At 36.9% G+C, this 17,350-nt stretch overlaps 1 protein-coding gene across 5 annotated transcripts; it reads right to left on the bottom strand.

Moving 5' to 3' along the window:
- Positions 1 to 68: 68 nt before the first annotated feature.
- lztfl1 (leucine zipper transcription factor-like 1) lies at positions 69 to 15,342 on the bottom strand. Of its 5 annotated transcripts, XM_017452598.3 has the most exons (11): positions 15,237 to 15,336; positions 15,070 to 15,129; positions 13,525 to 13,649; positions 11,547 to 11,741; positions 7,775 to 7,832; positions 7,094 to 7,165; positions 6,884 to 6,949; positions 4,676 to 4,753; positions 3,524 to 3,700; positions 1,831 to 1,934; positions 73 to 304 (listed from the first exon to the last, which is right to left on the bottom strand). In XM_017452598.3, the coding sequence occupies exons 2-11, from the start codon at positions 15,070 to 15,072 to the stop codon at positions 286 to 288; spliced, it is 897 nt and encodes a 298-aa protein (XP_017308087.1). In that variant the 5' UTR covers positions 15,073 to 15,129; positions 15,237 to 15,336; the 3' UTR covers positions 73 to 285.
- Positions 15,343 to 17,350: the final 2,008 nt, after the last annotated feature.

The following is a 17,350-nucleotide window of genomic DNA, read 5'->3' as shown; positions in this document are numbered from 1 at the left end:
TTGCTCATATTTACCAAGGGTGATAATATTAGTGGAGGGCACCGTAGGATACACAGATACAACAAACATCCCTAAGCACAGCAACAGTTTTATTCAAATGGGTAGCTCTTGTTAAAGAGAAATTTGGGAATAGCAATGACTATTAAAAAAACCTCTTTTTTTGTCTCTCTTTTGTTTCATTTTTTGGTCCCTTGCAATGTTTGGAGTGTTGAGGCCAAAACTGACATCAGCTTCTTTTTGCCCATAAAACCCCTTTAGACAAGCCATTTTCTATGGTCCAGGACTTCACTCATCAGACTCGTATCTGTGGAAAAAACACAGAGGAACAAGGTTTATCAGATTAAAATTGGGATTTCAATTTACAGTTTAGGATTTTTCTAGGTCTAACAACCCTGATTAAAAAAAGAACAGAACAAAATGCAGGCATGAGAGAGAAAGTTGCACAGGTAAATGTTTTTGCAGCTCTATCACCTAATTCACCTTGAAATTGCCATCAGTTGTGTTGGAAGAGGAAACCACTAACCTTTAAGGCTTACAGATGAACGGAACATTCCATTTTTCAAACTCAACTGAGACCACAACACTCCCTTCCCTATCATGAAGGTTTCTGCCATCACCAGGCTTGTACAATCATTTTTTAAAAAAAATGAATGATTAAAATTGACTAATGATTTAATTGTCCAGAACAGATAAAAAAAAAAAAAAAAAAGATTACACAAATATAATCATGTAGGAACAATTACATTGTTATATATTGCAATGTTGAACAGGCCTAGCCAGCACTGTGTGTTTTTCCAGCACTACATTTGCATAAAGTGCATTTGAACAATATAAACTCAGGATTTTGGACAGGACACCAGTAATTGGGTGACATTAAATTCTCATGCAGAAAAGTCGCAAACTTTCTTTGCATAACGTTAATAATGGAGATGTTAAGATTGCTCCAGGTGTAGCCGGGTGCATAATGCAATCCAATTCCGGGAGACTAAAAGACAGTTCTTGAATTCTTGTTCCAATCTTCAGCAAAGTCGCTCAGTCATATGTTCTGTGTGCACAGATTTCCTGTAGTACAAGTACTAACATAACAAATAAAATGAACACAAAAGGGAGCGTTCCCATAAGGAGTGAACAAAGATGTCTGCCACAGAGGGCGCCATATATGTTTAATTGTTGCACACCTATATTTAACAAAGGAGTTTTTTTGTTTTGTTTTTTAATAAACCTGTGTTTTGTATGCAATTGCTTGATATCCACGAAAGCAGAGTATTTCTGTAAAAAAAATTTTTTTAACAAAAAGAGCAAAAGGTTAAACAATAAAGACAATTTTTCACAGCCTACTTTGCTCTTATTTACAGACGGTGCCAATATTAGTGAAGGACAATGTATATATATATATATATATATATATATATATATATATATATATATATATATATATATATATATATATATATATATATATATATATATATAATATAAAAACACAACTGTTTGTCCTATATAACAGGTGTGTTAATGTACAGTTTTAGTCTGAAGTGTATATTTGTAACAGTCTGGAGTTTTATTTTAAATAAAGAAAAAAATGTTTCTGAAACTTTGGGCTCCCCCCCAATCCGATTACTTAAAATAAAAAAAATAAATAAATAATCGGCTGATTAATCATTTATGAAAATAATTGTTAGTTGTAGGTCTAAATCCCAAACCAAAATGTATTCAGTGTATAGCAAAAACAAAAAACTTGGCCTTGCTGTTACAGTACTTTCAGAGGGAACTGTTTATTTAGGCGCACTGATTATTTAAATATATATTAAATATTAAAGTAGGCCTGACCTTTGTAATCTTTTCCTGAGCTCCTTAATCTGGTCATTCTTCTTACTCAGAATCTCTTTCATGTTCCGATATGCAGCTGTCTCTTGAAACTTCTTATCTAGTTCCTAAATAAATACACACAAATATTTTGTGAAAAAATAAATAAATAAGAAATTGATGTCCAAAAGTACGAGTAATACAGTTTAAAATCATGTGGGCTTTTTTCCATGAAATTAGCTGGAGTTGACCCTGTAGTGTAAAATGATGAAGTTAGTTGAATTTAAAATTTTGTTATATATTATAAATGCACAGTGTTAATTTATGATTAATCAGAAACATAATTCAAGAGTAAAACCTGGTCTTTGTATCCTATATCTAATGAGGTGGAGAATTTGTAATAATGCTAACAATAGTTCCTCAAAATACTAACAATGGACCTCATTTATCAAGCTGCATACAAATGAATGTATTAATACACCATTTCACAAGTGCTTACAGAAATATTCATGAAAATCCTGTAAATTCAGAAAAACTTATGTATTCTACTTCTGTGTGTAAATTTATATATTTCCGTAAAGCTGTTTTGGGACAATGTCCATTGTTAAAAGCACTATAAAAATAAAACAGAATTGAATTAAATTTACACATGTGCACATTATACATATATGCATATGTGCCGCTGCTACGCAAACAGCATTGTTCACATTCTCGTTTGCGTATCTAATGTACATCTGGAGGATTAAACACATCTGCTAGATGACACATCTGAGCCCAAACATCTCTGTCCATCTGGTTTCCAAGTAAAACTGTAATGTTTAGCATTTCATGCACAGCAACATTAAACACACTATGTTTCCAAATTTAACTTAAAAACTTTTCTAGAGTGGGCACAATCGTTGTTATTGGGCTGCATCTCAAATTGAAAACACTCACATTACATTCAACAGTATTTACTAATCTAGAAAATTCAGAAAACTAGTCTGCAAAACAGACCTTCCAGTAGGTACATTTATTATTATTATTATTATTATTATTATTATTATTATTATTATTATTATTTAATTCATACTGTAATAGGGAAACCATTAGTGCTCATGGTTTAAAATAGTACATGTGATTTCAGACACAACACAGTGTCACATGGTGCTATACTGCCTCTACTATTTATGTTGGTATGGCACCATGTGGGCATCTTGCATTAATTTCTGAGTGTGTGCACAAGCAACATGTCAATTGACTGCAGGATACACGTGGCAGCCATCTTGCGGACACAGAGTTAACAGCAAGCACGAATCAGCATTAAAAATACTGACTAATGTATATTTTGATTGATTGAACCAGTCGTTTATATTTATATTATTGGCATTAATAAATGCATGTGAAAAACAAAGAAAGTGTGCAAAAACAAAACCATAAATTAAGACAAATAAAACTAATCATTAGATTATGACAAAAAAAATTCCACCATAAACGGAGGACAGCTATTCCGATAATTTTGCAAATCCAACAGAAAATTTTCTTTCAGTTTGGCTTATGCAAACATTTACATACAACTTTACTAAAAGACTGATAAATGAGGCCCAATCTTAGTATTATTAACTGTGCATGGCAATAATAGAAATGCTAACAATGCTTTGAAATATTGATAAGTTGTAAGGTGCAACATAGCATTATTAGCTGTGCACTGAACCTGAGGAGCATTCAGAATCAATACCTTCTCAGCAAGAGCGAGCTGATCTTGAACCCGGAGCAGCTCATGTTTAGCTGACACCAGGCTATCCTGTAGCTCCTTCTGTGATGAAGTACTGGCGCTGAGAGTCTTCTCAAAATCGATCTGCATGGCTGCCACAGTGCCCTCCAGTTTAGAGATCTCCTGAGCATGCGTGGCGTGCTGAAGGACAACCAAAACATGCCTAAAAATGTTTTATTAAGCTTGGCAATCTAATCCGTCTACAGAACTCCAAGTTCTGTACTTACTGACGGAGCAAACAAAAGACAATAAAAGAAATAATAAGAAAATCAGTGCAGCAACCAAAAATGTTGTATGCATTAATTGTGAATTTGGCTCTGTCCACACTGCAGATTAATACAACAGTTGTATTAAAACCCAGATCTTCTCACCTAATTATAATCATTCAATCAAAGCGGCAAAAAAAATTTGTTTGGGCAAGTGTGGTTGTAGAGGCTGTGGAGAAAGGTACAGCCAGCTCCATCAAACCCCTTCAGATGATTCAGAATGCACTAACACGCCTCGTCTTCAACCAGCCCAAAAGGACCCATGTCACAGCCCTCTTCATTTCCCTCCACTGGCTTCCTGTGGCCGCCCAAATCAAATTCAAGACCTTGATGCTCATTTACAAGACCTTGTCTGGAACAGCGCCCCCTACCTCAACAGTCTCCTGAAGGCTTACGTTCCCTCACGCAATCTGTGATCGATTAACGACCGATGCTTAGTAGTTCCTACTCAGTGTGGCTCAAGGTCCCTTTCCAGAACCTTCACACTAACTGTCCCTCAGTGGCGGAATGAACTTCCAACCTCAATCTGGACCGCAGAATCTCTCACCATCTTCAAAAAACAGCTAAAGACCCACCTCTTCCATGACTACTTATCTAACCCCTAAAACACCAACCCCACAATACCTTTTTATAAAAAATAAATAAATAAATTACTCTGACACTTACACCTCAACTCTGCACACTTTGCTTTTCTAGAACTCAATTAAAAGATCTTGTATGGTAGCACTACTTTTATTGTTCTCAGCTTGATATATCGCTTTGCTTGTATTTCCTCATTTGTAAGTCGCTTTGGATAAAAGCTTCGGCTAAATGAATAAATGTAAATGTATAAATGTAGGTATAGACATACCTGCTGATCTCCTTGGATTTTTTGAAGATCATTCAGGGCCCTCTCAGCCTCACACTTTTCATCTAGGGCACTCATGGCCTACAACACAACAGCAGCAGTTAAACACAACTTTATATATAATGACTGAATTTACTTCTACAGGCAGTAAGCTCAAATTCTTCCAGTGGCCCATATATTTCTTCCCTAAAATGATCTGCATGTATATATTTCCAAGAACGTAATGTCCATCACAGAGGCATTTATAGAGCTTTATGGATCCCCCAGAGGCCTCACTTGTTTTGTTTTTTTCATATCTAATATGTCCTAAGATGTTTTCACATTGGTGTCTTCCTGGTTTAATCATGGCAAACACTCATGAGTGAAAATCAGGATTAGCTGATGTCTAAGACCAACAATTCATTTGGTTTCTGTAAAAATTGATGTTACTAGAGTAAAGGTACATTAAATCGCTTTATTTTCTATAATAAAGCTGAAATAGTACAACTGCCTACATATTATCTGAAAAAATACTGTTATTCCTTCCTAAGGCCACATATTTACCTATAACCTGGTTTTAAATGTAGACTACCTGCTCTCTTGTCTGACTGCCATCAACCGTCCCAGCGGGGCTGGTGTCATTTGAAAGATACTGAAAGGCTCTTTGTAACATAGTGGATGTGATCCAGTGATAGAGTAATTTTTATTTTGGTAATGGCAGAGATAGGCACACCATGAAAGATCACATGACAAGTGTGCAGGTATACAAGTGTTCCTAATAAAATGGATGGTAAGTGTACTTTTGGTCCCTTAGGGGGAGACCACACATTGAAAGTATTGTAATTCATACACTGGTCACCCAATTTGGATGTAAATACCCTCAATTTAAAGCTGAAGTCTGCACTTCAGAGAGAGAGGGAGAGAGAGAGAGAGAGGGAGAGAGAGAGAGAGAGAGAGAGAGAGAGAGAGAGAGAGAGAGAGTATTGGAATGGCAAGGCCAATTCTTGTTTTTGCTATACACTGAAAAAATTTGGAGGACCAGTTTTGGGGTGGGTAAACGGGAGTCACTAAAGGAAGATAATATAACACTGTCAGACACAAAGTCCGGTAAAAAAATATTAACACAAAGCAGACATACATTAGACAAAGTACGCTTGCAATTGCTGTGCAAATACTTATACTAATATATATATATATATATATATATATATATATATATATATATATATATATATATATATACACACACAAATTCCATAATTCAACAAGTCCATAAGTACTTGATTGTGACAATTTTTCGAACTTTGCCTCTGTACGCCACCACAATGTATTTAAAATTAAGAAGCCAATATGTGATTGAAGTGTAGACTTCCCGCTTTAATCCAAGCTGTTTAACAAAGATATTGCATTAACCACTTAGCAATTACAGCCATTTTTACATAGCCCCTCCATTTTCACAGGCACAAAAGTAATTGGACAAGTGACCGATAAGCAGTTTCATGGCCATGTCTGTCCTGTTTTCTCATTATTTCACGAAAACTAAGGAGATAAATGGTCTGGAGTTGATTGCAAGTGTTAAATTAGCATTTTTTAGCTGTTCATAAATTAAATAATAAACGACTGTCATTTTTAATACTTGGTTGTAAACCCACAATACCATCACCTTGTTTGACTGTTGGTATGTTCTTTTTATTCTCCATTTGAAGATAATGGCTCTCTCTGTGGTTCGCTGGAGTCCCAGAGCCTTAGAAATGGCTTTGTAACCCTTTCCAGACTGATATACTTCAATAACTTACTTTCTCATAACTTCCAGAATTTCTTTTTGACAGTGACATAGTGTGCTGCTTGGTGAGACGTTTTACCCTACTTCACATTGCTGGAAAGGCTTTATTTGTCATGTTTAGATTCAGCAGGGCTGGCAGTAATTAAGCCTGGGCGTGTCTAGTCTAATTATACCCAATAATCAATTCAATTTCGTTAACTGGTTGATTAACTAACAAAGGGGCAATTACCTTTCGACACAGACCCAGCTGATGTTGGAAAACATTTTTCCTTCCACAAATGAAATTATCATAATTTGAAAACTGCATGTGTTCTGAAACAATTATGGGTGACAAATATGCAAAAATACAAGAAAACAGGGCAAATACTTTTTCACAGCACTGTATGCAGGAGACTCAGGATACACATCTTGACTTATAAAATCAAAGGCTCATTTCAATCAATATTTACCTGACTTTCCAATGTTCGAAGTCTAGCTCTCAGTTTATCATTCTCTTCTTGTAGTCTGGAAATTTCCTGGTAAACAAAAACAGGAACCATAATCAACAGAGACCTATGCATTTGATCTGACTTCAACACCATACAGAAGGAATTTAACAGACATGTGTATTAAAATAAAATATAAGATTCTATATGTATTAAGATGAGGAAAATCATTACCATGTTGAGCAGTTCTGACACTCCTCCCTCATTCAGTGGGGTTAGCCTGGGTTTGCTGGATTCCTGATTTACCTTTAAAAAGAAAAGGAAAAAAAAAAAGTTCAACCCTGTGGACAACCTTCATGTATATGTATATATATGTATGTATGACACTGTATGTACATAGTTTAACATAAAGAATCTACTGCATCCTTAAGCACATTCTAACAACTGTCTTGCTTAGATTTAGGGAGGTAATAGTTAATAATATGAAATTAATAGGAAATATTTTGTGAACAAATGAGAACCCCATGAATTATTACTGTATGTCATTAGTAGCTTCAGATTCATAAATAAAACAAAGACTGTATAGTGACAATAAATAAATTAATGAAGTGCTAATGATTATATAAGTGTCGATACCAAAATATATGATCTAACTGATCATTCCATCACCACATGTTTAATTCCTTGTTGTACTGTGAATGCACAGTATTGCAAATATCACTGAATGCAAAATATAAAACAGCAGCACTGTGAACATGATTTCAACATTCTAATTGTGCTGCATGTTGCGTGAGAAAATGCCAGAAGTCACAGGTCACATGTTAACTTGCTGAAGGTATGAAGCCTGAGATGGCAGTACTACCCACTGAGCACAATCAAATCTATACTTGAAATTGTGGACTCAAAAGCACCAACCTTGCTGTTAGATGTAAAATCAGTCTTTTCAAATGCTGCTACTTGTTCCAGTAATTCTCTGTGGAAGGTAAAAAGAGAGGGAAGATCACAGGTGAAAGTGAGTCAAGAGAGAAAGGAAAGAGTCAAGCTGAGGAAATGAGATTTGACTTCATACATTATTACATGTATATCCCATGTATGGCTACAACTCACTTTTTTTCCATGACATTTTATTTGACTTTATAAACCAAAATCAAGTACATTTATATACCCTCAGTACATGTATGCCAAAATAAAAGCAGATCCATAAACCATTTCCTACACATACAACATACATTTTCTCTATCTATATTGGTTAATGTTTAAGAAGTTCAACCAATCTTTTTGTCTGATCTTGTCTGAATTGTGATTTTAGCCTTGCTAATTAAAGTAGTGGATCGTTCAAGTTCTATGTCTATGAAACAGGATAATCAACAGATAGATGTTTTGCCAGACTTTTAGCTGAAAACGTTGAGAAAACTATAGCAAGCTTTCTATGTTGCTGTTAAGCCTGAAAAAACTTTTCTTTAAATGTTTTGAAAACATACTTTTTCGAGCTCGTCCTAGGCCGTTCGTCAGATTTGCATGAAAGTTGGCCTGCATCATCTAGATGCACATACAACAAAAAGTTGTTCACAGAATTTTGATAAGCCATACCATTTTCAAATGGCGCTTCAATGAATTTGATGAACGCGCAAAATTGAACTTCAGACTGTATCTCCGCAATGCTTTGAGGGATTGTGATGAAACTTGGTGTCATTGTCATTAGGCTGTGAGATTACCTGCAGAGTTTTGTCACACTGACCCATGCTGGTTAGGAGATAGCAAAAATGGCTTTTTTTGCTTATAACTCTTGAACGCTTTCCCACACGATAACCATCATGCCCAGATGCGACCTGAGCAATTTCAGAACAGCACCACATACTGGACAAAATGTCTAATAAGTGGCTATTTTTATTTATTTTTAAATAAATGTTTTGTAAGATTCAAAGTTTACATTTTCCAACTCCTCATACACTGTTAATCGGATTCTAACCAAAAACCTTTTTCTGCTCATGGTGCCAATAATTGGCTTGACCCTGGTACTGCTGTATATTTATAATGTATTACATATCAATACATACATTTGACGCATTTCAGTCAATCATAATTACTACAGAACTCTTAACTAGGGTTAATTAAATAACAGGTCACTAACTGCAATATAACATTTCTGATAGTTTCAGACATGATCTATCACAGCATGAGAATATGATCAAGTGTTTATGCCAAACAAATAAGACCCCCATACTAACACAAGGTGATGGCATTTTGTACATTTTATCTTATACATATTTTTTTTTTATAACTATATGCTTTACCTGCATTTCAAGCAGTGATTTGCTCAACTGCAACCAGACAAATTAAAAATATAGCTGCAAGCAGCTACTGTGGGGCCAAGCATTACATAGCACCACCTTATGGTGAAATGATAATAGTTTGTCCTGCCTCAAGACATGGCCCTCAACATAGCTGTGAAGTTTTATGTCGATACAACAAAGCACGGCAGAGATATGGCCTCACATCCTTTCGCAGTCAATGCCTACCAGATTATAAAGTAAGTAATATGACTAATATAAGTAATATGACTTCAATTCTCACACATGCATTCTCCAAGGAATCACATGAAAAACGAATGATTGCTTTGGATCAAGTTGTTGAAGAGTTATGACACTCATGCCACTTTAGTGCGGCATGAATTGAATTTCATTGGGCTGCCTCAAGACAAGGTGCATAACTAAATTACGTTTTAAGTTTTAATTTTGGAACACTAAACTATTGCCGAGATAAGACCTTACATCTTTTTTGGTTTCTTCACTGTCAAGTTTGGTAGTGCACCATGATAAAATAATTTGTCCTATCAAAAATCTTTAGCGTTTTATGTCAGAAAAGTCGTTTGTAGATGCTACTTGAAAAAACTTTTTAATCAAATGAACGGGCTAGGAAGGGATCAATAAAGTACATTTTTCAAAAATTTTTAAATTGCTGAAAATCCTATACAGTTGTAAATGATGTCATTGGGTGCAATGAACTTGGCATGACTCAATGTTCAAGGTACATTTATGGCAATACCTTTTGAACCGTTTGGTGTAAAGATACATTTTTTCCCCCACATGAATCCTTGGGTCATGCCAAGTTCATTGCACCCAATGACATCATTTTCAACTGCATAGGATTTTCAGCCATTTTTAATTTTCTGAACGATGGATTTTTTCAGTCTCTTCCTACATCATTCAATCGATTATGAAAACTAAAATTAAACTATGCTATGCTAATTTCTTAGCATAAATGTACTTTGATCATTGACCAAATGGAAGCGCTAGAAGCCTTGATGGACCAAAATGGTGAAATGAGCATTGGCATCATCACCAATCAGTGTGAAAAAATCACAACTTTATTCCATACAGCTGTAAGGACTGCCACAGACTTGCATGGCAAAAGAATAATAATAAATATGCTGAACCAAAGTCATCTGTGGTCTATGACTACCATCCAGTGGACAACTGTTCTACCATATTCATGAAATAATATTTCACCTTTGTGAAAAACACGAATTTCAATTTATGTACGAAGTTGTATTAGGCTCGAGTTGCATGCATGCTGTTTATCAACATAGTAATTGACTGAAATGTTTGTAGTATTTGTAAACTCTACAGTTTTGGTAGAGCTGGACTTCTGTTGACTCTCTACTTTGAAAGTTAATTGTGTTTTAATATTCTAACAGGAAAGACCTGGATCACTGTCTGATCAATCCATCTCTCCACCATAATTGCAGATAATAAAAATAATCCTAGTTTCTTATTTCATACTGTAGCAAAATTAATTAGGAATAAGACCACAACAGAAACATGCACACAATTATATAGCAGGGTTAGTCTTTTAACTAACCCAGTAGATAATAACATCAGATCAATTATTAGAATGTTTTACTCCACTTCAAGAGACTGAGCTAATTTCACTAATTTCTTTATCAAAATCATCAACTTGTATACTAGATCCCTTACCTACATGCTTCTTTAAACAGATTATTCCAGAAGTAATCAAATTCCTTCTAAAAATACTTCCCTTAGCACTGGCTATGTACCTAAATCATTTAAACTAGCAGTTATCAAAGCACATTAAAAAACCTGATCTCGACCCCCATCAATTGTCCAACTATAGACCAATATCAAATCTCCCTTTTATATCCAAGATCTTGAAAAAGTTTGTAGCACAGCAACTATGCTCGAACCTACATAGGAATAACATTCATGAACTGTATCAGTCAGGATTTAGGCCTCATCATAGCACAGAGACAGCACTGGTTAAAGTGGTTCAAACATTACAAGCATAAATGTACCTTGAACTTCGACCCAATAGTGAGGGGCAGAGCCAAAAATTGGTGCAAAGCCCAGTGTGCCATATTTCACAACTTTGTATTATATAGTTCTATGGGCTACGGTCCCCTCTGGAGAAAACCCCCCCGAAACAAACAACAACTGAAAGAGGCTGCTGTAAAAGCCTGGAAGAGCATCACAAAAGAAGGAACCAAAATTTGGTGAAACAACAATTCTAATTTTTTTTAAAAATTAGTATTATACTAATATTTTTTCCTTTTTAAATGCTAATTGAAAAAATATAATATTATGATCCTTGAATATATTTTCATGTTTGCGAACAGAGTGCCAGCAAATTCAGAGTCAGTATTTTCTTCAAAATTGGGTCTGTGATGTACCTGCTCTCCAGCTCCGAGATATCGGTCTGCAGTTTCAGGTAGAACTTTTCAGCCTGGGAGAAGAGCTGGCGCAGGAGTAGGACATTGGTGTGGGCGGTGTTAATGAGCTCCATCTCCACCTCTCCATGCACCACCACCTGCAGCCCATCCAGCATATCTGACACCTCATCCACTGTAAATGTCTCCTCAACCAGTCTAGAGGGAGGGGAATTGATAGTGTTGGTTGAGCTAATTTTATTTGTTGAATTCCACTGAGGGAGAGAAAGTGAGAGGATGAGGGACTGGGTGGGTGAGGTAAAATTAAAATTAAAGGAGAGAAAGACTGATTGAGGCAGATAAGGTATATACAGATCCCTCCACTAATATTGGCACCCTTGGTAAATATGAGCAAAGGAGGCTGTGAAAAACTGTTGTTTAACCTTTTGATCTTTGTTAAATCAATTCACAAAAATACTCTGCTCTCATGGACATCAAACAATTGCAAACACAACACAGATTTATAAAAAATTTTTTGCTAAATATAGGTGTGCAACAATTATTGGCACCCTTTTAGTCAATACTTTGTGCTACCTCCCTTTGCCAAGATAAAAGCTCTGAGTCTTCTCCTGTAACGCCTGATGAGATTGGCAAGGGATCTGAGACCATTCCTCCATATAGAATCTCTCCAGATCCTTCAAACTATAGTGGACTCTCCTCTTCAGTTTACTCCCACAAGTCAGGGGACTGGGATGGTCATGGTAGAACCTTGATTTTGTGGTCAGTAAACCATTTTTGTGTTGATTTTGATGATGTTTTGGATCATTGTCCTGCTGGAAGATCCAATCACAGCCCGTTTGAATCTTTCTGGCAGAGGCAGTCAGGTTTTCATTTAATATCTGTTGATATTTGATAGAGTCCAAGATGCCATGTATCATAACACAATGTCCAGGTCCTCTGCAGAAAAACAGCCACAAAACATTAAAGATCCACCTCCATATTTAACCGTGGGCATGAGGTACTTTTCCATATGGCTACCTCTCTGTGTGACCAAAACCACCTCTGGTGTTTATTACCAAAAAGCTCTATTTTAGAACCCGATCCCATTTGAAGTTCCAGTAGTGTCGGCAAACTGAAGACGCTCGAGTTTGTTTTTGGATGAGAGTAGAGGCTTTTTTTCTTGAAACCTTCCAAACAGCTTGTGGTGATGTAGGTGACTTCAGATTGTAGTTTTGGAGACTTTCTGACCCCAAGACACGACTAACTTCCGCAATTCTCCAGCTGTGATCCTTGGAGATTTTTTATCCACTCGAACCGTCTTCTTCACAGTGCGTTGAGACGATATAGACACACGTCCAATTCCAGGTTGATTCATAACATTTCCAGTTGACTGGAACTTCTTAATTATTGCCCTGATGGAGGAAATGGGCATTTTCAATGCTTGTGCTATTTTCTTATAGCCACTTGCCATTTTGTGAAGCTCAACAACCTTTTGCCGCACATCAGTTATATTCCTCGGTCTTACCCAATGTTATGAATGAATAAGGGAATTTGGCCTATGTGTTACCTCATATTTATACCCCTGTGAAACAGGAAGTCATGGTTGAACAATTTCCTGTTCCTAGTCACCCAGGTGTACTAAAGATTTTTTTTAAATACCATTGGGAATATACTTGAAATATATTTTTATCATATGAATTCATAGGAGTGCCAATAACTGTTGCACACATATTCAAAGTTTTTTTTTTTTTTTTTTAATAAACCTGTTGTGTTTGCAATTGTTTGATATATACAAAAGCAGAGTATTTTCGTGAATTATTTGAACAAAAGATCAAAAGGTTAAACAATAAGACAATTTTTCACAACCGTCATTGCTCATATTTACCAAGCGGGCCAATGTTAGTGGAGGGCACTCTAATGTATATAAGGTAGTAAAATGCAGATTATAAACTTGAAGTGAAATGTGATTATAAGGTCCATGAAGTGAAATGTTGCCTCTCACCTGCTGTCTTTGAGTTCCTGAAAGCATGAATCGATGGTCTTGAGACGCAGGAGCCTCTTGGAGCGAGCAAAGCGCATATAGTTTATGACCTCATTCTGGTGATGTTCGTTAAACCCAAAATCAGCCTTAAATATTGGACAGCAGAAATACCAGTTTATAATGATGAACCATACACCTAGCATGCATATACTCAGCACCCAGTTTATTTAACTCCTACCTTCTAAATACACAAACTTTACCAATTATTACATAGACCAGCCATAATTACTGTTGCCAATCTGTCAGGGACATTCGAAAATGCTTAATGTGGTTTAATGTACTAAAACAACAACCAGGGAAAACCATTTCTCTCTCACATTTCTCATCATAAACAGTAACTACTGCTAAGTCAACTGCACCGTAATCCAAGTGTAAGGACAATATTTTTACTTTAAGCATTTTCTCTCTGATAGAAACCCGTTATAAAGAAAACGCTTAACGTGGCTTAACGTACGAATTAATAAGGTGTGTGCTAAATTTGGCCCTCCAATATCACTGTCTTTGTCCATTAAGCCACGCTAAGAATTTTCTTTAAAGCAGTTTTCTATGAGAACACGCTTACTATGAAACTTTGCTAGTTGAGTTCATATTCTGGACTCATCTGTTTGCATCATCAATAAGGTGCACACTGAATTAGGTCTTTTAATACCACTGTCTAAATGGACTACATTAAGCAACATTTTTAAAACGCTTAACGTAAAAATATTGTTTGTATACTAGGATTACGGTGCCGTTCTTAGCAGTAGATAGTGTTTTAGACAAGAGAAATGTGAGTAAAATGGTTTTCCCAGGTTGTTTTAGTACACTAAGCCACATTACGCATTTGTGTCTGTGTGTGTGTGTGTGTAGACTGACAGACAAAAACAATAAATTTAATCCAAATTAAACATATAAAACAGTAAAGTGTGCAAACCCTGAAGTGGTCTGAATTAATTAATAATTAATGTGTGATGAATCAGACTTTACAACTTTTGGTCCTCCAGGTGGATGAAACCCTGGACCCAGATCCATGTCCATATTTCTACAAAGTCTGATTCAGTCCCGTGCGAGTGTGGTTAGTGTACAGGTTAATATGAGACAAACCAGATCTGATGGCTTAATAAACATTACAAGGATTAAACAACGGAGTCTTCAGTAGAAGACATGCTATTAGCGGCCTATTTACAAACATAGCAAACATAGTAGGAAATTTGTGGCCCATAAATAATCTAATGTATATGTAGGTTACTAAAACAGATGTCATCGCACATAATGTAAAGTTTATTAGTTAACTGGAGAACATGGTGCACAGTTCGCTGGAGAAACTACAATGACGTAATAGTGTATATTCTCTATTCCCCTGAAAACTCTCACTAGCTAGCTCGTCGTTTCCAGCAAGTGCTAAAGCTCGATTCCGTAGGTTACATCACTCGTAACTCTTAGCTAACGATCCAGCCTCGATTATTAGGAGTTTAATACAGTAATTCGTGCGCTCACTAGCCTACCGGGTCTAAGCTAGCTACTTACCATGGCAGCAAGATGAAAATACGACTTTATGCAGGAAAAATACAGACGTCAGAGTGTAAACTAGTGTGACAACATGGGGGACAATAAAGCACTGCACCGTGAATTCTAGTTCATTATTTTCGTACGGTATTTTAGAGAACGCGAATTAACAACGTTATTTATCTTACGTTTCCCTTCAGTCTATTTAAGTTACTCCTGGCAACTGAACAGCGTCACTGCACTACCACCTCACAAACAGCAGGGAGCAGTAAAGCACGACAGGCAGTAGAGAGCGTTGAAGATATACGTGAAGAAGTGATCATGGGCCAATAGTATGACTCGGTGGGTGTTTTTCCGGTTCGTATTTCAATAAATCCCGCCTCTGGAATCTGAATGTGATAATATATGTTGGACGGACAGACAGAGAGAATAGCGCTTTGAACAATGGACATGTTCACAAAGCAGCTTTAGAGAAACATATAAAACACAGGATACAGATTTTAAGTGTGTGAATCTATCCTTATTGTGCAAGCCGGTGGTGACGGTGGCAAGGAAAAACTCCCTTAGATGATATGAGGAAGAAACCTTGAGAGGAACCAGACTCAGAAGGGAACCCATCATCATCTGGGTAACAACGGATAGTGTAAAAGTAAATGAAAGTTCATTATGGTTTTTTTATATGAATTCTGTTTGTTGAACTAGTCCACTGTTCACCAAGGAGGCCTGAGTGTAAAACTGCGTGTGGTCATTGCGGTCCCAGGGCCGTAGCAGCAACCGTAGTCCCAGCAACCACAGCAAGAACGTCCATGTGGAATTGAGGTCCAAAACCATTTCCATGGTACTTCAAGCAGTACCATCCTAATCAATCTCCAGGCTGTAGCCTCCAGTTGATGAGAGCTCCATCCAGAGGTAGGGCATCAGGATGGATCAGGCAGGTCCGGAGAGCAGAAAGAGTCAGGATCACTGGCATCTCCATAAAATCATGTGTGGCTCAACAGAAGGAGAGAAAAAGAAGGAGAGATTATTAGGTATGCTTACTATCCCGTGATGGATAAGACTGTGTACTTTGAGTAAAAGAAAGTCTACTCATGGTAAGCTTGAGTAAACAAATACGTTTTAATCCTAGACTTAAACACTGAGACTGTGTCTGAGTCCCGAACACTAATTGGAAGACTGTTCCATAACTGTGGGGCTCTATAAGCGAAAGCTCTTCCCCCTGCTGTAGCCTTCGCTATTCGAGGTACCGTCAGATAGCCTGCATCTTTTGATCTAAGTAGGCGTAGCGCATCATGAAAGACCTGATGGTCATGTGGCCTTTGTAAGTGATTTCAGCTGAGGACAGGGGTCAGCATGGGCACTCTTGACTGGTCTGTGGCTACACAGCCCCATATGCAGCAAGCTGTAATGCAAGCTTTCTATCATAGCCAGCATGAACTTTTTCAGCAGTTTGTGCTACAGTAGCTCTTCTATGGGTTCCAAACACACGGGCTAGCCTTTGCTGCCCACGCACATCAAAGAGCCTTGGGTGCCCATGTCCCTGTTACCAGTTCATCAGTTGTTCTTCCTTGGACCACTTTTAGTAGGTACTAACCACTGCATATCAGGAACACCCCAAAAGACCTGCCTTTTTGTAGTTGCTCGAGTCATGAGCCATCATTTTTTGGTCCTTGTCAAAGTTGCTCAGATCCTTACACTTGCCCATATTCCTACTTCCAACACATCAACTTCGAGAGCTGACTGTTCACTTGCTGCCTAATCTATCCTACCCCTTGACCGGTGCCTGTGTGAAAAAAATCAATGTTATTCACTTCACCTGTCAGTGGTTTTAATGTTATGGCTGATCAGTGTATATACGTACTCGACCACAATGTTGTATATAAAATATACATGAAATAAACACGAGGGAGACCTAGTATGAGTAATATGTAATCGTATTGAGAATTCACTGGGCTGGTGGACTGTATGAACGGATGTTCACCTAAGACACAACACACAGATAAGCAAGGCGCAGGTTGATGATAATACATGTATTTGATTTGAAGTGCGGCAGGCCTCAGAGTGTACTGTCAACTAAGACACACACACACACAGAGGCCTGTGCCGCCACGCGCACACATACAGAAGGAAAACAGAACATTATAAGAATAATAAAAGGAGTATTAGGATATTATAAGGATAATATAAGGATTATAAGGATATTATAATAATATTGTGAAGTATGGAGTACAGAAAAGGGGGTAAAATACTTGCAAGCAGTATAACCAGATATAAAACAGAAATGTAGAGCAAATATGAAAAGAAA

The sequence above is a fragment of the Ictalurus punctatus genome, chromosome 23 (genome assembly GCF_001660625.3).
Source record: "Ictalurus punctatus breed USDA103 chromosome 23, Coco_2.0, whole genome shotgun sequence".
Taxonomy (NCBI): domain Eukaryota; kingdom Metazoa; phylum Chordata; class Actinopteri; order Siluriformes; family Ictaluridae; genus Ictalurus; species Ictalurus punctatus.
The sequence above is the reverse complement of the archived record's forward strand: the minus strand, read 5'-3'. Positions and strand labels throughout refer to the sequence as shown.